This window comes from Helicoverpa zea, chromosome 9 (genome assembly GCF_022581195.2).
Source record: "Helicoverpa zea isolate HzStark_Cry1AcR chromosome 9, ilHelZeax1.1, whole genome shotgun sequence".
Classification (NCBI taxonomy): domain Eukaryota; kingdom Metazoa; phylum Arthropoda; class Insecta; order Lepidoptera; family Noctuidae; genus Helicoverpa; species Helicoverpa zea.
This window is the reverse complement of record NC_061460.1, coordinates 10243702-10268940: the sequence shown is the minus strand read 5'-3', so window position 1 is coordinate 10268940 and position 25239 is coordinate 10243702. Positions and strand designations below refer to the sequence as shown.

Below are 25239 nucleotides of genomic sequence, written 5' to 3'. Positions count from 1 at the left end.
ATGAGGTATAATTATTTGGCCGCATCATTATACAGAAAGCTTTCACGGTATTGAAACTATAATTTCCCGATAAAAGCAATGCATGTTATTATGATATTCAATATTCTATATTTGGTGTATCATTACCTTACTTAGAATCAGGAACATGAGCTGAAATTATGAGGTAAAGTTTCATATAACAATAATTTTTTCAAGTTCTTTTTTTTAAATCTTTAAATAATCTTTTCTTTAATGATTGAGAAAAAGTGCCACATGTTTATCACTTTTTGTTTGTAACAACTACATACACACATTACGCAATCCGCACGCAATGACGTTTACATTTTAGATTCACGTTTCAGGCAGTAATGACTCTTTTCTGCGATTTTGTATTGCACGTCGCTGTCATTAACCGCATTTAAAATCAATTCGCATGGGACAACGGACGGTGTGGTACAATTACTAATGTTACTATACTAGGCCTTCAATGACAGATGATAGTCTATCACTGCATGCTGCTAACTTAGGTATCAAAGCATCATATTATTGAACATACTGTAGTAAGTATGGTTGGCTCTTATTTTAAGAGGTTGTTCCGTAATTCGGGACTTTTCTGAGACTAGGTCTAATCAATACAATTCCAATACCACTAGAGTAGTGAATAATTCCAGGAGTAGAATTTCTGTTGTAAACCCATTTATTGTATAGGACAGAAACCTGTGGTAAGCGTTTGAGCTATGAATGGACCGTTCGGGTGCTTTAATAGTAAAGCCTGCTGTTACGGTTAAAAGCCTGCTGTTACGGTTAATTACGTTATAATTATAGTGTCGACTAACAGTCAAATGATACAGCTTACAATAATGTAATTTATGTAATTATAGTTATATGTTATCGCCAGTAACGCCAATTTCTATAGCTAAATATTGAGGAGTTTAGTCCCTCGTTTTGTGACAAAATTCGAGTTCTAGTAAAGTTAGTTTTAAAAATGCTTTAAAGTACTTAGCCGAATAATGCATAATTCAAAGTTAGATAAGAATGAAATTTAAAGTTTACCTGATACCAAGTTTGATAAAACGAAAGGTGCAACAGCTTTACTACCGACTTTTATTGTTTCCAATCAAACACTTTCACTTTATCTACTAGTCGAGTGACACCTTTCAGGACATGAGCCTGTTGTGTGAAAGTTGTCCTTTAATTCTCCATTCATTTTATAGTCGTTTTATTAACCTGTAGTAACAGTTCCCAAAGAGGTTGATAACACTTCAATTCATTCAAAATCTACCTGTTTCTGTACCGTAGTAGGAGTATGGGTGTGTTGAACGACAAAAAATAGAACAAGAAGTGAATGAACTTTCCAACGTTTATTACCACCAGTCTGTTGGAGGCAGGGGCCGCGCTCGCACTTTGATTGATGGATAGATAGATACCACAAGTTACCTAATTTACTGTCGTGCCCCGGTCATCGGGGTCAACGTAAGGTGCATGAGCTAACGTTAGTCACGAGCTTATGGAGCGGACCCAGCCGGTGCCGTGCTCGCAAGCCTTGGACGGAAGACCATAAGTTTTATAAATTAGTGACAATGCCTTGAGTTATTTCGTGGAAGTGCCAAGGTTGGTAGTTCTGGGAAGCGGCGGCTCGTCGGCAAGTATGTTCAGAGCGCGCGGCGAACGCGACGAGCGGGCTCGGTCTCGGTCGCACATTCACATGCCGCCGGTCCCCCCCGGAGCCGCGCGCACCACCGCCACGCGTGTTTACCTCACTCGCTTCGCCCTTCGGTGCGCGCCGCGTGCCGGCTCCGCCGCTCGCTCGCTCAGTACGCTTTTGTACACGAAAGAGGATTGTCACGCCGAGGCGACCCACCTCGCCGAACTTTCACCTCCCGCCGCGATATCGTTATCTGTGATAAACACCGACCGTTGAGTGAAATTGAATGTGCGCGTACTTAGAAAGCGTTTCTGTTGAGGCACGCGGACGGATTGCCGTCGGCGACGTCGATTTCTGCAAATTAATTTCTCCAGTGCAGTCGGTTTCTACGAAACTGCTTATAAAGAGTTTTACCGAGAAACGAAACGGCCGTAAAGTGGATTTGAGGAAATATAAGTAATTATAAGTGGGCCTTTGTGTTTCCGTGTTTGTTGTTATCTAAGGCGTTTACATTGGATCCCAACCGACCACGCACACCTCCAATGGTGGTCAAACTACCAGGTGAGAAACTGAAAAGTTTGAAACTGTTCATCTGGCAGATAATTCAAGCATGTTTTCATTTAGTTCGTCCTGTATTCCTCATGTAGCACACGTCACTGAGAAAGTAAACTTGTTTCTGACTTGCGAAACACATGTACAGAATCACAGACCACACGAAAATATCAAAAGGCGCCAGCTGTTATCATTATCACATAGACTTCGGGGTCAATGCGTTCTAAATGATAAAGCGTAGATTATATTAATGAATGACGTAATCCTTTAACATTTAAAAACAAATGTGCGGTTATTAAGAACTTTTGTCATTAATATTTTTTTGCAATAATTATGTCATCAACATACAACAATCTCTTAACTAAGGAAGTATTGTCCTATGAGAGGTTTTTAAAAGAGTCCTATGGGACTCGGTTGCATCTTAAGGGATGCTTGTTTTAAGTAATTCCAATGAACTGGTTAATGAAACGAGTAGTACTAAAATAAATATTTCTAATTCAACATCTATATCTGTTGGTATTCCTTTGTTAGGTCAAAAACTAAAATACCCACATAATTTGTGTTCGTGTCCGTAACTAGGTTAGGAATTCAGTCTATCTTAATTGCAGCGATGTAATACCCACGTAACGTTATGCAGTAGGAAATGATATAAATAAAATGATGTTTATGCACAAGCGTGCTGACTGTGTTAATGACACCTCGCTTGGCGGCGAATCACTTCATTTGAAAACAATTATCGTGCTAGCATGCTACGATGTAACGTTTCCTTAGAATATTGAACGATCAACTCGTAAATTGATCGAGAAAATTACAGATTTTGCATAGACAATAACAACGTTGGTACTATCCGGATATTTAAACTAAATGATATTTTTCTATTTTGTTTTTGCAATACCATTTTACGACTTAATCTGACAGCACCAAATTACTATCAATCAGCATTAACATAGAGTCAAATTAATTCTTAGAAGGAATGTTTTTTCGTAACTACAGCCAAATTGACTTCTAAGAATCCCATTAGGAAACCAACATGAATGATAAGATTAGCAGTAGTTAACAGTTGAATTAGGCCAAACACTTTCTACGTTAGCCTATATCCTGACGCACGTAGCAACTACTTCACCATTCACCCACTTGTTAGCGGCCTCGTGAGTCGCAAGACTGTTGACAGCACTTAGTTCAAATCAATGTTATTGTTAACAATCCCATTGTCCACGTTTTACCGGGAACATCACGCTGTTAAATCGTTTACAGGGAATCGTCGTGGCCTTTGTTTATCCTCAAAGGGAGACAATGTATTTTTTGTTGCCATTCTAAAGCTAAAAGGAGCCGAGTCTATTGTTACCGGTTAATGTACTATGACGATGATATAATTCGTAGAAACCTTGTAGAAACACTTCAATTGGCATTGATAGACATGGATAGAAATAATTATTGATTACGGCTGTTTTCGACGTAGACCTTGGTATCGTTTCAATTGTACAGAGAGCCTTTTTTTTTTTTAACGACGTAAAAAATCATCAAATGACCCCTCCCGCTGTGGGTTAGCAGCGGTGAGGGAGTGTCAGACTCTTACTGACTAAAAGCCGTCGTGTTCCGTCGTAGGCCTTCTTATGTGCTAGGGCCGCGGTACCTCTTTCGAACAACCCGCAGCCCCGGCAGGCCTTGGCCCTGCTGGGCCCCGCTGGGGTTGCTGACATCTCTTTGAGGAGCGCGTGGAACAACGCGCGCCGCCGACACGGGTCTGTTGTCTAAAAACAGACATGAGCGATGAGCCACCCGAACTCACCGCCCACAGACCCACGCTGTACAGAGAGCCTGGCATCTAAATTATCTACAGACAAACTTAGGGTGCACTTCCAAGTCCTCTGTAGCCCAGAGTTTGACGGCAGTCTGCTATTTCGGGAAAATAACAAGATTGAGACTTCTAGATGAAATACTGAAGAACAAAGTAATGGATATCAAAAGTTCAGTGGGTACAATAGTGAAGACTAATCACCTCAATAGACCATTGATGATGATTATCAAATCTACAAAATAGGAACCTCTCATCTTTCTAACTAAACTAAATATATTGAGACTACATTAGTGATGAGACGAGTGAAAACTAAAGAAAAAAGAAAATCTCCCGATAGTAGACCAAAAGACAAAACTCGAATGTTTTACTATGACCTAATATCACCATCTATAGGAAGCAGTGCAACATATGCGCTATAGTCGTGATGAATACCAATTTACTGAATATTGAACAACCTAAATTACCTCTTCAGCCATCTTAAACAATTAAAAATTTGATAGGTACATCTTTATACTCTCACTATTTCTCTCAAATATAGTTTTATTCAGATTCCCTATTTCGGTTTCTTCCTAAACGGATTGATATTAACATAATTAAATAAAAGGTCCTTAAACGAAAACCAAAATATAACCTTCTAGAGAGATTTCACTTAGCAACTAACTACTTTAGTATTCGTATTAAACATTACTTCCGTGGATACGCTACGAATGCATTTTCTTGAACCAGCCGTCGAACTCGTACATTGTTAGTTTCCCAGAACTTATCAATATTAAATGCCGTACTTAAATCTGATTTCTGAAATATGATAAGTACGATCGTAATTCTAGCTTCATCAATGCTTGGAAATCGCATCGTATTTACATAATAATATGCAATTTAAAGCTAGGTATAAAAATAAAAAGTTATGCATCCAAACCGATACTATTGCTTACTGAGTACAAAGAGGTAACGGCCCACGTCAGCGCCTTCACTAGCTCGCTATTTGTCTTATTATATAAGCAAGTGTTTTTAAACAAATATATAAACAGTCGTTTCCCGCTTACGTGTATTAGGAGTAGCTAGCTACAGTTTACATGATATGAAAAAGAGAAAATGTTGTTTTACTTGGGACAGTAACTACTAGGAAAATGTGAGTTCTCTCGAATCGGCGGGCGGACGGAACAAGGTGGGATGGCTGCGCGGGCGCAGGTATGCGTGTTCTCAGAACGCGCCGCGTCCGTTTTTGCTCCTTTTTCGATTCGAGTTTACCGAGAATCGAATGGCCCGGTGGCGGCCCTACTCGGAACTCGTAATTAATCCTTGGAAGCCTCCGACCCAAGGGTTGTTATGAGAAATCGCCAGCATTATGACTTCATTTTTTATTTATTTTTTGCATTGTCTCATTTTGAAAATTGTATACGGGTTGTTGTTCGCCGAAGGACCGACAATGCCATACACAGCATTATGCACGGCTATTAAATTTAATGCAGTGTTCGCCTCTGACCTCAGCCTCTTAGGAAACTTCAAAGTTATTGATGCGCTTCCAAGAAATATATTTATTCATAATGCATACATGACTATCAAGACTGAATAAAAATTAAGTATCCACTATTAAGAAATACTGTTGAGAAGTCGGCTAAAGAGAATCTGATGTAAGTACTGTAATCGACAACCGTTCCAGAAATACGAAATGGCAATATCACTTCAATACAATATTCGTAACTATGTCACTAACCAACAGCTCAGAGTAGTGGATAATAATAAACAAACAAAAATATTTTTGGACCACCACGATTCAAGAACGTTAAATCCATATCCAATTCGCTTCGCACTGTGGGCATCGCATGTTTTGTTGGGCTAGGACGAACTGACTAAAGCAAAACGAAGGAAAAATATATAGTCGCTTGCATCCCTTTCCCAGAACAGCGGCTAGTTTAAATTTCAATGGCGGACTACTGCGAACCCGCTCGACAGTTTCGTCTAACGAACTGATTGAAATACTGCTTTGATCTGTACCTCGGCCACACAATATCAGCCTCTATATTGTGAATATTTAAAGTGCTATGTCGAATCCACGATGGCGAGCGGTTTAATTTGCCGTTGCGCCTTTGAGATGAATTCGTTCGTCCTTGTGGACGCTTTTTAAAATGAGGTGAATTGAATATTGAAAAACCAAGCAACTCCTTTTTGCATTAGTGAAAGAGTTTATTTTTATATCTGTATAAAGCAGATTTACTAATTGGCTTAGCTTTGGCCTGGTAGCAACTGATATGTCGATAAACTTCTGTAAATAAGGTGAAGGCAAACGATTAGGTCACCTCTGCGGCTACTACTGCTTATTATAGTTTATCGTTGTACATGCATCGTTGCGAATATGTATAACTTTTATCTACATTGATTATGTTTGGCTCATCAAGAATATCAAGCCAAAAAATCAACATACAGTTCAAATGAAATGAAACGTCGAAGGAGGAAAGTTTGTAACTCCTAAACCTGTTTTACAAGTTCACCGTAGGAAATCCCTTTCACTCGGAAACGGGTCTGGTCTCGGGATAAAAATAGATACTCTCATTTACAGATTACACAACGTCTAATTGACTGCCCATAAATCGGAGCTCGTATATAGGATCACGTATAACGGAACGCATCTATTTTAAAAATCGAAACTACCACGGGTCGACGTTCCGGGAACCGCGGCGCAACGTCGAACCGACCGGTCGGCGAAGTTCTCGGAACACGCGAAGGTTGCTCAGCTAAACTCTTACATTGAATCCGAATGGTTATTGCCAAAGTCTTTTATGTGATGTCGGGCGAGCGTCAGTGATGCATTAGAGCTTTATAGCACGCAATCAATTGCGCGATTGAGGTCAATATGTATAACCATCGGGGCTTACAAGCACTAAAAGCCACGGAAAAAAATCTTGATGCACGTTTTGAGTTTATCTCGAGTCGTGAGCAGACTTTCTTCATAGGGTCATTAAGGAATTCCTCGAGTGTTGGTCGACGGAGCCGTAAGTGCCGATGGAGATCAGCTGCCGGCCGTGCGCTCGTTGGCGCCGCGCCGCTCTCTTGCTTCAATGTCAAAGGCCAGAAGCACAAAAAATTGCCTTATTGTACATACGTAGAATTCGACATTTTAAATTCTTAATTTAGGCATGGGTCGAAAAAGGAAACTACATTCGTAAATCACGCATACTTACCTTTTTCATACACATTTTGAATACTTTGGGCTGACGTCCCACATTTCCTTTCACACGTCGATCTTTATAGCCAGTTTTGTTTATCTCAGTAAAATGTGAAAGATGAGCGTCCATATGTCTCTCGTCAGAGCGCACTTCAAACCGTACGTTTTCAATATCAGCTGTTACCAAAAATATGTATACTGTTTGAGGGTTATTTATAGAAGCCTGAAGTTTCTGAGAACTTTGTGAGTGAACACAGTTGATATAACGAGCTGCTGGTAAACTATTATTTAATATTTATAAATAATTCGAATACACGAGCCTCGGGCATTCATGGAATAAAATCTCAATTACTAAAATACTTCATGAAGTACATTCCGTGTAATGGGTCTAACCGTAACAGTCTCGTAACCGTAAAATTCGCCTGAATAATGGAAAATCGCCGGAACACTGCAAACAGCGAGCAAAATCCCATATTTCCGACCTAGCAATTCTTTGTGCCAAAAGTTCGAGCTTTGTATGTTTTGGAAACAGAAATTATTCAGCATGAAATTGGAAAAGTGTTGTTTTGAAATGGTCATAAAACAAGGTAAATTCACATTCCTCCGCTTAGTTACTTAAAAACTACTCATGAACAAGGTGAAGATAAGGAGAAATAAACAGTAGAATATTGTTATCAACATATTGTTTCTAATCTAAGACAAATTAAAGAGATACGCACACAATATCGAAAACACTTGTCAATTAAGGAGAACAAGTGGATTGATTAAATTCTGTTATGCTTAATTGTCTCGTTATAGAAATGAATTAAACATTTATTGGTACATTGATGGCAAAGGTGGTCTCCTTTCATCCACTTTAGTCACAGCGGTTTTCAAATTCAAATTACTTGGGACACCTGCATATTCTATAGCAAATTTTTATGTTGAATACCTCCCATCCTGACGTCGTAAAAACCAGGCAGGTCTAATTTTAATAATAATAGATGAATAGAGAAATATGAGGGTAATAAATAACAGACATAACAGTACTAGTTACCGTTACAGCTATTGAAATATAAACTAGAAGCGGTCATTTTACAGAGTCAATTAGCAGTAAATAATGTTTGTAAGCGTCTTACCTAGGCACCAGAGCCTCGAACAAGATCTTCAAGTTATTCTGTTACTGAAGATAAGGTTTATGAACGTTGTTTGAAACTTGAAATGTGTCGCACGAAAGAACTCTATATTTATCTGCAACAAGTTCACGTCTCGGTATTTTCAAAATAATTTTGCTGGAGTTTGAAGTTATCTTAAAACCTGGTTTACGAAATGAGAAGATAATCGAATGAAGAATGATAATCCTGAAGAAAAGAAAAAGTAATATAGGCAGAAAGGTACAGTACAGACACACGATTAAGTCAATTTCAAAACATTTTAATACTTCTCAAGAAGAATGCACTAATGGAGATGGAAATAAACATACCTCTCAAGTCTTTATACTAAGAAGTTGTTTTTCGATAATTGCATCTTGAAGTTCTACTTGAAGCGCTTACTTCAATGGAGAGGCCAGCACGAACACGGGTATTGGCTCATTATCTAAGTGGGCAAATTCGTTAGGAAATACGAATGAAAACCCTCCTTGATAAATAAAGCATTTCATTCTGGAGAGTGTCATCCATTAAACTATAAAACAAAATACCTGCAACTGCTGTGCGAGTTTATCGGCCATTTTTAATTGTCAGTTTCATACATAATACTTTGTGTGTCCACTTTACTACGTGGCTTTTAGTTGGAGAGCTTAATTACTGGCGCTATTCATATCACACTTAATTTGCAAACAAAATACTCATAAAATGCAGATTCGTTTATTTATAGTATCTTGTCAGCAGTTCTTGTCGCGTCGCGTCACAGTTTTCAGTCTGTTGAAATTATAATAATTACATATAAACATGCCTCTGCATGAGTCCATCGTGTTCTGAGAAAGTATTTATACTTTATATTACAAGGTCGAAGTATAAATAAAATGAAGACCACTCGCGCGCCAACCTTACCCCCGCGATGACTCAGCTTTACCTGTGTATGGACGAGGGCTAGGTTATTTCTAGAGAACTGACGATAATTTTAACGTCATGACACACCCGTTCCTAGTATTGTTACCCGAAATGCCAACGATTTCGTTGTGGATTTTAAATAACACACTACAAGTGTTGTATAGAGAGATTGCGATGATGATGTAAATCTCCCAGCGATATGAATGTGATTGTTGGCAAAATTAAGGAATTTAAAAAGAGAACGAGCTGCGAACACAATTAGCGCCTCCGATGCGACGTCGACAGGAAGTTACAGTTTCACACCAGTCTTTGTCACTTCATCGCGCTGTGACAATATTATATTTTTACACATTCCAACTTCGCCTCTTGATGCACAATGAATTTATCATGCTTCCTCTGCTATATTTATTCTATCTTTTATTTACAAAACAACTCGAGAAGCCTGACGCAGCGTCTATTATTAACTTATCTCTATATTTACTGTAAAACAGAACTTGGAACAGTTTTATTATCATTTGTAATTAATCATGTTTCTTCCTCTGTAGCATGATCATACACATAATACGGTAAATGAACTCATAAATTATCCACTAGTAAGTTATGAGGCTAAAGTAAAAGTGTGTCGGGCGGTATACATCTATTCATTGTCGTTTATTACGAACCGGCTATTTCCGGATTGCAGCAATATTCCAGAATCGAATACCGCGCAACGTTTTGCTCGCTATCTTTAGAAATACCCAGGCAGCAGAAACCATTTAATACAAAATGATTTTCCTTACAATCTGCAATTGAAAATAATATTGCAAGTACTAGTAACCTCTTTATCACGACTTCATTCATGACATGTACACTGTATAGTTTAATTAAATTAATTGTGTCAGTCTGATAGCGCTACGTAATTTCCTTCACTGACCAATCAGGATTTTTGTCGTCTGCGTACGACACGTGTGCCTATTAATGAAGTTTATGTTGACAGAACATAATACCTACATACCGACACATTCGTAATTGTGTTTGTTTCGAATACGTCATAGCTCGTTGAATCAAATACGTAGTAAGAAGAGGCCGGGAATGTGACTGATGAGCCGTTGAAAATTATGATGAATGATGATGAAACTATGCTCGCTATTGTCTATCAAGAATGCGTCAAGAAACTGTTGCTATGTCCCTTTACTGACTGTGTCGAAAACGATTTGAAATTTCCTTTAGAAACTCCATAGAACTCTTAGGATCATTTTCACGAAATCATCTATATAAAAATGAAGCACTTTTGTCCTGTTCATCGAGGAGGTTTCTATGATATAAGAAAATAAAGAGTATGCTTTCAGTATCCAGACATAATGCTGCCAGCTAGTAAGAAATAATATTATTTTGAAATCCTATTAAAACAACAATTCTCAGAGAAGAGAATCAACATTGAACAGAATTTCAGTTATTGTCGATGCCATTTCGTTGAACGGAAAATCTAATTTTCTCAGAAGCCATATTTTGAACCTGACAATCAAATTAAGTCTTTGATTTCCTTTTTCAATTACAGAACTTTTGTTAAGTGGGAGATCAAAGTGGGTATTCATTATTTTGTTGTTTTTTCGTCTGTTGAATTCGTTTTAAGTAATTTGACTTGATATTTTACCGGTATTATTTACACCACTATTTTATTCCATTCTACTCGAGTTTTATGTGTAGGCAGTACTAAGAAAATGTTATTTAGTAATACTTAAACTGAACAATTATCACCCCCTTTGTTTCGAATGTCTAAACCTCAATACTTAGAAGTGTTGTTAGTACCCATAGTGTCTTACAAAGCATTTCTGACTAGCTGAAACTTTAGCATATTCTCAAGAAACTTAGGTACAATATCTCGGTACATTTGCATGTATACATAATAATAGCTTACAAGTTGCGTTTATGTTTCAATGCAATTAGGAATAACTAAATCTTTATTAGCTATAGCGTACATATCAGTATTAAAACCTCTAACTTTAATATTACGTGGAAGTTTGGATGTTAGCTACGCAAACCGGTGGGCTTACAATTCAATTTGGCACATAGCTTACATTCTGAATTGATATATTATTATGCCAGACACGAATAGAAGCCGATATACAACAAATATCATTTAACTATTAATTAAATTTGTATCCACAGTCCGTTTTATTCTTTCCAAATGAACGTGGGCTTCTTAATATTCTAGAGGATCTATAGGGTCACACGGGAAATAAGGATTACTGCGCAACGCGTTACCATCGACTAACATAATAAAACTGACGTATGTCATCATAACACACGTCTATAGATACCTCAACAATTGATTGTACTATATGATGTATAACTTATAAATATTATGATGCTTTATTTGAATGAAGATTAGTAACTTAAAATTATGGTTAAATCAAGCTATTCAGACTAAACGCAATTAGGGGGCATCGTACAAATGAATCATCTAAGTTACGCTTATAACATTAATCATAGTGTTTCAACGTAACAACAGATAAAGAAAATTATGATATTACTTTATACATACGTACTACACACCTACATTGCCTGCATATGTACATAGATACTGCAAACAGCGCTTCTTAGAAAGGCACCGTCACACAACTGAGAATTGCAAGAAATCCTCTTAGTAACAATACAAAGTAAAGAAAGGTTGCAAGAACTGGGTACCAAAGTACGGAACGGCCTTTATGCTTTGAATTACTAGAAATAAGTGAGTCTATAAGGAGCTATTCGAATGTGGGCGTAGTGCAAATGAAAGAAAGACAAAACATTTCTGGGAGGCCATGAAAAGAAAAAAACATTCATAATGACTTCTAAAACTTTCTTATAAATTCCAATGAAAATTTTACAAGTTTTCGACGAAATAAGTACTTTTCCACTAAGGTTTTCATTACGATCGAGTTCTGAGAAGAAAAGTTAATACCAGTCGGTTTCGCTCGTTACGTAAAATTGAGAATTCTTTGAAACGACATGTAAATATTTAACTCAAAGAAATATGCTTTAGGTATAATATCGGCAAAACTAGATGCTGCCAACATTTTTGGCGATACCTAGATATAATCATACATTCTTCATTACTTGAGGATTTGAAGCATACAATATCAATAACTCTATTTGTATATTTTTGCTTTAGAAGATTTACCTACTGCATTCCATATTATAAAGTATAGCTCTGCGTCGTAAAAGTAATCAATATATTCACTTTTAAATATAAATAAATGCATATGCATAACGCCTGTACTGTTAGTTCTAGTTAATTGCAAACATAACTGTATGGTTTAACAGTTAAACACGCACATGTATCAAAAAATCGCATTGGAATTACTCATTTATAACCGCATGTTATTCTTGCCAACCCACTCTGAGCAAGCGTGATGATTAGCGCTCATTCCTTCTGTTTAAAAATAGGCTCTGTGTATAAAAAGGCTGATGATGATAATATTATGCTCTATATTGTACCACTAATGATAAATGAATATTTCGATTTACCGTGTCTACATGATCAATGAGGAATGAATATTCCTGCATTACAAACAAATGCAGTTAATGGCTTGCTCGTTGAAATATTACATAATTAAGTGCCTACATTATAATATTTCCACGGAATCCTTCGTCTGTTTGTTTATTTACGGCGTTAATACAATAACTAGTGATGTTTACGGCTTGTTTTTCCTAGAACAACTTATTATGGCGCGAACCCATATGAACCCAAACAATAGCGACACGTTCAATACAACACTAATGCCCAGCTATTGTTTGCATTTACAAAGCGTGAATTTCGCGAATTGATAGAAACGCAGAAACATATTGCGATAAATCAATAACTTTATTGCTCTTTCCAATTAAACAAAAAATATTTTTCATACTTTTAATAATGGCACGGCCATTCATGCTTTTGACCGACCTTTTTCAGAACACGCGGGGCGTTAAAAACTGTTATTCAGCTACGTATCCAAAAAAAATCCACGTACTTATTTCTTTTTTCCTTTTATTTTTTCGTGATGAGCCTCGGCTGAGTGGGCTCTGAATATATCGGCTCCAATATCACTAGAAGCCACACACAGAGCGTGAAGTGTCAGTTCCTAGAAATATAACAATTACATGGCTATACAACCATAAAATTAAGCGTACTGCGTGGGCAGAAGCGCCGCGTTTTATTTTAAATTTTCTCTCGTAACTAACATTTACATTTATATTGCTGTATACAGTATTGTCGATGCTTTTAGTAATTGTCACTCGATAAGTAGGTGACTTATTTAATAGAAAATTGTTCAAGTTATCAGCGTGAGTGGACAGTGACGCAGAACATACTTTTAAATACTTTACAACACACTACTGAGTAATTAGCTCTTGGTAATCAACGTGCCGACCGACAAACGGTCAGAAACTGTTTTTTAAACACATCTGTTCATACGGTATGGCCGTGTAATTTCAATTATTTCTTTATTCAATTACATGAGGTATTTTTGCTCGGCACTCGGTAGTCTAATATTTTTGCCCGGAAAAGTATGTCAAATATGTGTTCCAAATCAGCACAGTATTGAATATCCACTACCTATTTTTTTTATTTTGTTCAAAAGTATTTCATATCAGATATTCAATTGACACTATTTTGTAGTAGGTACCTAATAATTTAAGCCGCTTTTGTCACCCGATATACCAGAAATATTGTTTGTATATAACATTCAAAGAAGGTTCCCAAATGTGATTTTGAATTTCTCGGGACTCGTGATTTGCAATGCTGATTGTGGAACAGACCTATATTTCCAGGACCATGTGACCGAACTCAATGGGCACAATTCTGAGAATGACAACCAACCGAACTTTCTACCGTAACTGTGAGACGGAAGTAATAACTTAATCAAATTCATACCCATCTGGATGTCTACTTCATTTAGCAATAACCCGTTATCTTCACCGAGTACCACCGCAAAGTTAACCGGTACCGCACACGAGTGATAAAGCATTATCGATATAAATTCTGCGAATATGTTTATTCAGCCTAACTCTTCGCGTCTAATAAAGAAGTACCGAGAACAACGGTATTCTCTGTGAAATTGAAATCGGAGTGTGCCAGCGAACTTCTGCGAAACGGCATGACCTCCCTAAATAAATACTTGGTTCGGCATCGAGTTTTCGTTCGTGTGAGTATCTATCAGCTTAGTCGCTCTATGAGAAAACTTTATGGATGATGGACTTGTTTGTTAGACATCTTGATATTCGTATTTAAGCTCATTCTATGAGGGATTTATGAGACATCATTTAGTCGCTTGAAAATGCATATAGACAATAATGTCAAGTAGGCGCACGTAATAACTAATCGCGACCAGCCGGATCCGCTGCATAAAGTCGTTAATCCCACGGGAACAACCTAAAGCCGTTTAATTGCACCAAAATGTATAAAATAAATCATCTTTATAAATTGGGGAGCTTATGCTTATTCAATGGCGACAGCTGCGCTACGAGTGAGCGTTTGCGCCAATGACAGCCGGCAGATGGTTGTGAAAGCTGCGCAGTCGCAGGTAAGGGATTCCGAGAACGCCGAATATAATCGCACTACGAGGAACTCGCTCTCTATGGCACGCTCGGGCGCGAATCGAACACCTGCGCACGACCATGCTGCTCCTTTATACTCGAAACGCTTTTTATTACACCCTCTGTCGAAATTTGAAGAGGATAATTGTAACGAATATGTATTGTTGAATGTACCCCTATACATATGTGGAAAGAGCACATATAGGGGCACATTGAACAATATTATTTTGAATCAAATTTTGTCGTTGCTGCGATTACAGCGAGCTCTTATTCAATTTCTAACCGAGCTAATGTGAAAGTGGCTTTCTCATAATGTATTATTATTATGACAAAGATTGATGGGTCTTCGTTCAGCAATATGCGAAATTTCTATAGAAGATAAAAATATATTTATTTAGTATAATAAAAATCAATAATCTTATGTAAGTACGGTAGACTGCACATCAGTGGTAACTGTCATGCACCTTAACTCAATAGTAATAAGTACGATTTTTCTATAAAACTGTTACCACTGACCTGAAGTTGACTGTACCTACTCTCAGTAGTAATATAAGCCCGGATTCGGAAATTAATGAGAAATCTTCGGCTTTTTTGAAGGCAGGGATATAATATTACTTCCTGGAGGCGATCCCCCGAATCTAGGAAGATCATTATAATACCAGGCTTGAGTTAACTTGAACTGAACTTGGTGTTACAGTTTCACGTAATGGGAATTTCAAATTCTGTACTAACCCATTGGGATTATCGGAAGAACGTTCTTGGTAAACTTAGGAATACATAAATAAACATGTAGCCTACATAATTCAATTCAATATTTATACAAAGGTACTTAGTCATTCAAACATTGAAAATTATCTTCCTAATAAGAGCGGACTATGTTAGGTACCGAATGAATCATTGTTACGTTGAACGAAACGTAAGACTATAGCTAGACTTAGGCGACTGATGACTGTTCAGTTTATCTAATCATTTTTATCGAAACGGAAGCTGTTTTGAACATTTGTCATTGAAATGAGGATTCAAAGGTTTACATTGTCCCTCAGGTAGACTGAGAAAACATTGTTCAGAAATGCGCCAACTTAGGAGAAATTCGTCTAAAGACGCAAAAGGACCGTGAACTTGGCTTTGATTTAACAACCATTGTTTCTTAAATAAGCGTGGATTTGAAATGTTATCGTCTTTCAAAAAAAAATCCATTTGAAAACGGGAGAGGTTCATACTTTCCCGAGATCCATAGAACATTTTAATACAAATTCTAAGTAGGAGTCTAGATTCATCATCCTCATCAGTCTTTTTATTGTCCTACTGCCGGGCACAAGCCACCAGGACTAGAATTTACATTTCTAATACATAAACTTAACGCTATATATCGCAATATATGGGTAGCATTCGCAGAAACAAAGATCGTGAGTCGTGACGCGTTGTAAAAGGCAAAGCCAGCCAGCAGGACACAAAAGACTTTCCATAGTGACCAGCCGTCACATAACTATAGGCGATAGGATTCGGTAATGGAAACTAGCCAAACACAAAACAATAACTACGTCAAATCGCGTTGTTATTAAGTTTCTCCGCATGAGGCCACGGAAATATTTGGCTGTTACGCCCAAAATACACCGGCATTCGAAAGTTTACAATGAAAAGTATCACGTAAACGATTCAATTCTGCAAATCGCTAAAATAAACCTGATTGTGTATGCGCTACACTAGAATAACAACTACAGCTCTTGAAAACATTTTAAAAATGTGTTTTTGCTACATCATTAGGTGGGTCGGTTAACTACCCACATATTCCGACGAATGTGATTCGATTTCGGGAATAGTTCACTCGCATACCTTTAGATTTCATAGAACTGGGTATTGCCTACGCTTCGTAGTTATGTAGTAGGTAGGCATAAATCGGCGGGCGGTATTCGTTATTATTGAAATCACGTAGCTGCTTTAAAAATTGGACGTTAAATTGACGTCAAGATAATAAATGAGAATTTGATGTGTGATTAACACACCAAGGTTTTACGTAAATAAAACACTAATCTATCGAAATCATTTTGTTGAGTTACCCAGGCATGTTGATGCAACGAATGCTTTCAAGACGTTACAAAAGTTATCATGCATCATCATCCTCTGAGCCTTTTTCCCAAACTATGTTGGGGTCGGCTTCCAGTCTAACCGGATGTAGCTGAGTACTAGTGCTTTACAAGGAGCGACTGCCCTGCCTCACCTCCTCAACCCAGTTACCCGGGCAACCCAATACCCCTTGGTTAGACTGGTGTCAGACTTACTGGCTTCTGACTACCCGTAACGACTGCCAAGGATGTTCTATGACAGCCGGGACCTACAGTTTAACGTGCCATCCGAAACACAGTCATTGGTGTCTAAGATATACTTAGAAAGTACATACAAACTTAGAAAAGTTGCATTGGTACTTGCCTGACCTGGAATCGAACCCGCGCCCTCATACTCGAGAGGTTGGTTCTTTGCCCACTAGGCATCATTCATGCATGTCAGATGTTTTACTTATGAGAAATATTCAATGACCATGTGCTACATTGATCAATGATTTATGTAGGAACATTAGTTCACAAACAAAAGAAAACATAACAGAACTTACATTTCAATGTTCTTTATTCAAAATTCAATCACTATATTGATGACTTGAGATTAAAATAGAAAAAAAAACAAAATCATATCACGGAATACAGAACAAATGTCACTCTTTGAAAAAGCCGTTTTTTGCGAAAAGGAGATGGCCAAATTTTCATAGAAAAAAAACCCAGAATCGACAGCAATGAAATGGTTACCAATAGGTTCTTTATGATAGACCTTTGATGGTGCCAAAAAATCCAGACTGAAATCCATGGGGTATAGGAGCTATTTCATATTATCGCAAAAATAGGTTATGTTGAATATATGTTGATTTTAAAGATTATTAACATCAAGGGACATAAAAAAGCAAAGTAAACTAACATTATACAAGCCACTAGTAACAACCCCATAGTTTCAGAGTTGGCCTGGTGATTAAAAGGTCTTGTATTTAACCACTCCAGATACGATTAAGCACCGACCTTACCTACTTGGAGAGGTTTCGCAGTTACATGCAACCTTCACAACTGGCTATGAAATGTTTTTGGAGAAATTGTCTTTGAAAATCGCGCCATGTGACATTGTCAAATATAACAAATGACTTAGCAATGTAAAACGGTCCAATCACGAGTCTGCATTCAACTTCTAACGAACATCAAACAGTAAAAGTAAACTTTTTTGTGAACTAAAATCTTGATCGAAAAAACGTTATAAAAAGAGAACCCCATGGTTTTTAGATGTTTTGAAATACTTTTTAAAATCCACAAATTATACTGAATCCAATCATACATATGAAGTTCCTGTCGACTCTGGGTTTTTTTTTGGCCATCTCCTTTAATAGGTTACTAGAGATGTGCACAGCACATATTGCTTTAGTATGGTAATTCGTTCCGATAATGAGGTCATGTGTTACTATATAATTTAGTTTTTTTTGTTAGTTTGGTTATTTTACTGTTAACATGTTTGGGCGTTAGTAATACTATTTAATTAATTGTACAAAAATTGATAGCTTTCTAAAAGTTTTAGGCAGTTAGTAGACTATTTTTGCCTGCTTTGTTATGACTTGAGTAGGTACTTAAATTATTATTACCTCTCATTATAAATTCTATTGTTCGTAAGTCTTAACTTCATACTTTAATTATCTTTAAAGAGAAATAGTTTTACGTAGAATCGCCAGGCCACATACAACTGAATATAACTCAATGTATATAGCAAATAGCTAGATAACTAGTAATTATTATTGTTGGTGGGTGAATGAATTCTCAGAAGGCAGTGAACGTTCGAGTTTCGTATCACTCTCTGTTGCTTTACTCAGCCTCGCTCGTCCACGAATCCCCTCCATTTGTTACTATCGTCGTCTGCACTACTCGCAGGCAGAGTAGCGCTGGCGTCGCGTCGCGTCGGTTCAGTCAGTCGGTAAAACAATATATCAGTCGAGTTGTGTCGAAGAACGTGACGGTCGCGCCCCGCACTTTACCTCATCCATTCATCAGTCCGCTTTTAGCGTTTCGGAGTAACAGTTGTTTTCAACATAAAATATTTTTATTAAATTCACTGCCATCGTGAACCCATAGTGACTACTCTATTTTTAAAGTGTTTTGACTGTTTCTTGTGGATGGCAATAAATTGTGACAGTGACGTTTGGAATAATTTAAATCTTCCATGGATTTGTTTATTGTAAACAGATAAAAGTTTATCATTGGGATTCATTCAACAAGGAAGTGATTAAAAGTTTTATATTGTGCTCACATTGTGAATGCGGACACAGTTAGTGTTCCTTATGTGTAAATTTGAGTGAATCGTGGCCTCCGCTCGTCAGGTGGAAGGAACACGCTACACGCGTCTGTTTGAACAAATGTGCATTATTGAAAGGCGAGAGACAACAACTTGTCCTTTAAACATGACATTAGCAGCGAGGTTATCTCCTCAAAGTAAGTTGTCGACTTGTTTGGTTTTAGCGGTATATTATTGCCATGGTGATACACTAGCAGTGTTTACAGATCTAAAAGTTATTTTGTTAGGGATGCGAGGGGATGCGTTTAAATACCATGGAATATAAAGCTTTAACGAATTCAGATCAAACCCCAAAACACAAAGATTTTACCAAAATTCTAAACGAAAACAGGTTTTCATTGAGTCAGTGAAATAACATCTGTACAAAAAACTTGTAATATTTTTCTTGAAAGCTAAAACTAATTTTATGATACGAATATATTAATTTTGAATCCCAAGTGATTCTGACAGTGTTTGATTAGCACAATTCACACACAGCCTCTTTATCAGCGTACTGTATCTAAAAATAGTGTGATAAGAAGCAAATATGTCTGTGTGGCCAGAGATAATAACAGAGAGATTCATAGGAAAAATCCATAGATACATTGTCAATATTATGAGTGAATTACATATTACAGGATAACTAAATGTTTCTATATCCAAAAGTATCTATAACTACTTACGGCCAGTTTCTTAAGTTAAAGTAATGTCTAAAGTAAAAGTAACGGTTAAATTCGTTTTTTTCAAGGCTAAACTGACAGCAAAATTCATAGAAAAATTTAATTTAACCGTTACTTTTACTTTAGACATTACTTTAGCCATAACTTTAACTTTAACTTTTGATGAAGAAACTGGCCGTTAGAAAGAATTAATTAAGGCCAACATGGTGCCAGTAATAGACTAAATTGCTAGAAAAAGGTTTTAATATCTTTGCACAATTAAGTATCAGCATGATCAATGACCATTCTTGACCCAAGTGGCCTTTCTTAATATCAAGTTATTGCCAATTATTATGTAGATACCACTTCTGTGAAGCAGTGATAAAAAACCACACTTAGAGGAAACACTTGATTTTTATCAAATACATCAATATCATTTTATGAATTGTCATATTATCATTTTAGTGGAGTTCTGTAGAAATTAATACTGTGTACATGTTTAACTGTGTCACAGTTATCAGTTTCATTAAGCTTAACCTAATCAGTTTTGTGATCATTCAACTTTTATGAATGTATGTCTTTACGGGTACATAAAATAGCACTAAACATTACTTTATGTGATAACGATGTCTACTGTTGCTTAGTAAATGGAAATGTCTGAAGGAGACACCAAATATAGAATTGTTTTATAATTTTCTAGCCTTCTATGCTGAAAAATATCTCTACAAACTCCTAAGAAGTTTGGGACTTTTTCCTTCGAATTCACATTCCATTCAATCTCATTTAAGACTTTGGAAATGTGGATAAACCCTTCCCATTGTAGCTTATGGAATATGCTGATAATGAGTATTCTAAAATGACTTCTCAATCTTTCCAGATGCCTGTGTGGAAGTGGCGGTGCCGCTGAGTAGCTGGTCGACGGGTGTAGCATGCTGCCCAAACTGCAGGCACGAGTTGCGCGTGTCACTAGCCCCGACTGCGGGAAAGTGCCACGCGTCTCCTCACACACCACCTCCCTTCACGGTCCAGCCGACGTACTTGCCTCACTCCCCCATCACAACACCGCTGTCACCTCTTATACCCTCACCGTACAACGATGAGCTGAGGAGGCTGGCGGACACCCTGAGAGCGTTAAGGCTATCAGGCTGGTACTACGGCAGTTTGGACTGGCTGGTGTGTATTTTTTTTCTGTATGCTAGCGCCATCTCTTATCGTTTTTGCTAACTATAATTTATTATTTCATTTCTATTGCAATGTGTGAGAATGTGCTCAAATAACCTAAATTCATTATTTACTAATACTTTCTCCTCGTCCTCTTTGTGGTCAGATTAATAATAGCTGATTTCAAATCGCAAACAGTTAAGTTCTTTGGTTCACATTATTATTTCAGTTTTCCTCATAAATAATGTATGATTGATAATGGCTCAGACATTTACGGTATTCTATAATCGCCAGTTGATTGGCAGCCGGACTTAATACAATGTACCCAATAACAAATTAGCATAGCTATTTCAGACATTTATTTTTTACTCCTAGAAATAAATTGATAGTTTTATGAAGTCATCTTGGCTTTGCATTAATCAAATGGTTCATTGTTATATTTCTCAGTATTAACGATATGAAATAGCACAAAAGGTTGGAGTTCACTGACTTTTAATTATAATCAATGTAAAATGTTTGCTGTATTTGACGTAGCAGTTAATTATAAGTGGGAGTTTATCCATTTGCTTTACAAAAGCACACTCGTACATAGTTTTTATACAATGAGACTTTTTGTACATTGTCTATGTACAAAAAGTAGCATATTTTAAACTAGCTTCTGCCAGCGGTTTCACCCGCATCCCGTGGGAACTACTTCCCGTACCGGGATAAAAAAGTAGCCTATAGCCTTCCTCGATAAATGGGCTATCTAACACTGAAAGAAATTTTCAAATCGGATCAGTAGTTCCTGAGATTAGCGCGTTCAAACAAACAAACTCTTCAGCTTTATAATATTAGTATAGATAATCATTTTCGTCTTTTCAGGGTGCCCGGACGGTTCTCAAAGACGCGAGCGTTGGTGCTTTCGTTATCCGGGACTCCGGCGATAGGAACTTTATATTCTCATTGTCAGTACAGACTGAGAGAGGCCCCACCTCAGTGAGGCTACATTACGAACAAGGCTTCTTTAGGTAAGGCAACCAATCAATTAAATTCGTATAAGATATATGTACATATAAAGCCAGGTACAGGAAAACTCACCTTGCAACCCACGTAATTGCTATTGAAGTCACGGTAACCTCTACAAATTGAACTGATCATAAAAGGTCGGAAAATAACTAAAAATAACAAAGTTTTAGTCCACATTCCCAGAATACATCAACTAGGTACTTAACGCGCAACTAATGAATTCTGGCAATTGGAAAGTTGTATAAAAGCCGCTATTAGTATAAACAACAATATTTCATGAACTATTAATCATCGAAACGCGTCATTATTGACCGGTTATAGTTCAGCGTAAATGAATAATGTCTTGTGAAATATTTATTGAGTTGTTGAGAGCTCAAGAATTCCATGATTCTGCCTAACTACAGTACTGTTACGTCATAATTACGTGTAAAGACGTTACGTCAGGTGTTCACAGTAATTCGGTTGCGATCCCACTAGTGCTACTGTGTACTGTTGAATCAGAGCCTCGCGGTTTTCCTTAATTTTATTGTAATGTTTTTTATCGGAAGTTTTTTGTCAATTCAATTCGCTCTGGTCACCATGACGATTAGAATTTAATGTTCACTTTTTCCGTCTTGGTTTTTCGTACAAGGTAACTACGAGGTCTTGATCTTTATTCTAATTTTGCGATTAATCGATATTGTTTATACAAATTGTATTTAAGTAGAAATTGAGCAGTTGCTAATGTGTTATCTCTATTGTTGCAGGTTAGACTGCGACCGGCACCTGGCGCGGTACATGCCGCGGTTCCGCTGCGTGGTGGAGCTGGTGCAGCACTACGCGCGGGTGGGCGAGCGCGGCGCGGCGGGCACGGTGTGGGTGGACCGCGAGGGCTGCCCGCACTCGCCCGTCATGCTGAAGGCGCCACTCCGCAAGAGCCCGCCGTCGCTGCTGCACGCGGCCCGCCTCGCAGTGCACAAGGCGCTGGACTCCAACCCCCTCACGCCCAAGCTCTGGTGCGCCCCCAAGCACAGGCTCCTTCCTCTACCTTCCACTCTAATAGACTATCTCGGAGAATATCCCTACTCAATCTAACGCTCGGAATTATTTCGTAGTTATTTATTTAGTCCAATCTGAGCGATGCCTAGTGAAGATATTAGTTATTATGGGAATGATTGTGAACGATCATTGCTCCAACTGATTGTAGTTTGATTCCTATGATTGGGTGGCGGACGGGTCGACTGAGCTGCTAGTTTCCTAAGGTGGACTTCGTGTTTGCATTATCATAATATTATAATCTTATTTGTACAAATTAATATGCATTGTCTAGTACAGGTTGCTAGAAAGGGCCGGATCCTTTAAATACCGACTAACAAAATAATTTATAAATAGTTAAATTAATAATGTTAACTGTATTATTTGTAAGTATTGAATATGGGACTCAACTATGGTATTTAGTGAAATGTTTACGCAGATTATTTTTTATTAAGCCAATTCTGTGTCTGTATATAAAGATGTTTTGAGAAAATAACGCAAGACTGATTCCTTGAACTTCAAATACTGTTTGTGTAATAATTGCCTGTATACTTTTCTGTTGAATGTACGTACTAGCTCCATCATATGACACAAAGAACTCGCCTGCAATGCGCACGCGTCGACTGCGAGTCGACCTGCTGATATTATTATTGTAGAAAATTGTTCACTAATGCCTAATCTTGTCCATGGTCTTAAGAAGTCATCACATTGTAAAATAGAGCTATATTTTTATTTATTTATTCTCGGTTAAGTTAGGATTACTCGTGAACCTTACGTTATGTTAGTTCTTTCTTGTTCCTATCCATGGTTGGTTTACCACGTATCACTACACGCCGCGGTCTCTGCACCACACATAGAGCCTAGTTTTAAAACGAAGTGCCATCAAAACATTAAAAAACCATATTGAGAATTTACTTTGTCATATTTGATTCAAATGGAAGTATTTTTGAGGCTGAACATGTACATAATTCTTGTTTTGTTTTTCTATTTATTTCCCTATTTAATAAGTAATGAGAAAATATGAATATATTATCGCCAGGTTGTAAACCATGTAATGGTTTGATGTATCATATATGTGGCTTGATTGCGTGAAACTTAGTAATGTGCAGATAATTAATACCTAGAAGAAATACGATATCTCTTACAGAAGTGTAGATTACTGAGTTTGACGCATTGAAGCGTTTAGCGTGCGGTGGGAAGTTCGGCTAGTGATGTTCACTAATATAGGATAGATCATGTATGTACCTTGAATAATCTCAATTAGAGTAAACTTAGGCTTCACACTACGAATATGTTTTATTAGAAGAAAATACGCATTATTAAAATAATCGAAAGTAATGAGCCTCAAAATTATTTTAAATAACTTATAATTACTTGTCCGTTGTCTTCGTGTTAAATATAACCAATTGTCTACTTGCGGAGTTATTTTTGTACCATTTTGTAAGGGGAAAGCACCAATTAAATAAGTGTGACATAATAGAGAATACTTGTGTTTAAATGTTTGTAGACTAATGTATTGAAAGAACTGCAAATAATTTATATACAAAAAATATACATTCTGCCTATAACTTCGAATTTTATTTATAAAACAACCCTGCTCCTACAATAGGCGTCCAGACCAATATACCAATGACTACAAGAGATGCCTGAAACTGAATGAAACTTATGATGATTTTTTTTTTTTCGGAAAATATGCATGTGCAGAAACACTGGAGCAACGACAATAAGGGTCAATCCCCACTGAAAGAGCAGCGGCCGTAAGAGCGCGGCGCGGCGCGACCCAGCGCGGCGCCGCACGGCCCGCCGCGCTCGCGCTCAATCACTTGCATTTACGGCCGCTGCCGGCCGCTGCTCTTTCAGTGGGGACCCTAAGGGTCAATCCCCTCTGAAAGAGCAGCGGCCGGCAGCGGCCGTAAATGCAAGTGATTGAGCGGGCCGCGCGGCGCCGCGCTGGGCCCCGCCGCGCCGCGCTCGATCACTTGCATTTACGGCCGCTGCCGGCCGCTGCCGGCCGCTGCTCTTTCAGTGGGGATTGACCCTAAACCAATACATCTATCTATACTAATATGATAAAGAGGAGACATTGTTTGCGAAACTACTGAACCACCGATTTGAAGAAAAATTCTTTCACTGTTGGAAAGCTACACTCTTCCAGAGTAGTAACATGTCCTGGACTTAGTGAGTAGTGCTGCGTTATCTGTCCTCAAAGAATAAAATCATGGTTATTTGTTGAGTTTGAGGGCTTAAGTTAGATTTCCAAGTGGGGAAAGTGAGGACATTAGGTTGCTTTTTTAATCGATCTTGATTGACGGTATTACAAAAGGCTAAGGGACACAAGCCAC

At 37.7% G+C, this 25239-nt stretch overlaps 1 protein-coding gene across 2 annotated transcripts; it reads left to right on the top strand.

Moving 5' to 3' along the window:
* Positions 1 to 1710: 1710 nt before the first annotated feature.
* LOC124633197 (suppressor of cytokine signaling 2-like) lies at positions 1711 to 24465 on the top strand. Of its 2 annotated transcripts, none has more exons than XM_047168351.1 (4): positions 1711 to 2185; positions 20592 to 20887; positions 21740 to 21885; positions 22630 to 24465. In XM_047168351.1, exons 1-4 carry the CDS (start codon positions 2167 to 2169, stop codon positions 22955 to 22957), a joined length of 789 nt encoding a protein of 262 aa, XP_047024307.1. In that variant the 5' UTR covers positions 1711 to 2166; the 3' UTR covers positions 22958 to 24465. The 2 variants fall into 2 exon arrangements, with proteins under 2 accessions (XP_047024307.1, XP_047024306.1); XM_047168350.1 differs by lacking the exon at positions 1711 to 2185 and adding an exon at positions 18577 to 19213.
* The last annotated feature ends 774 nt before the right edge of the window (positions 24466 to 25239 follow it).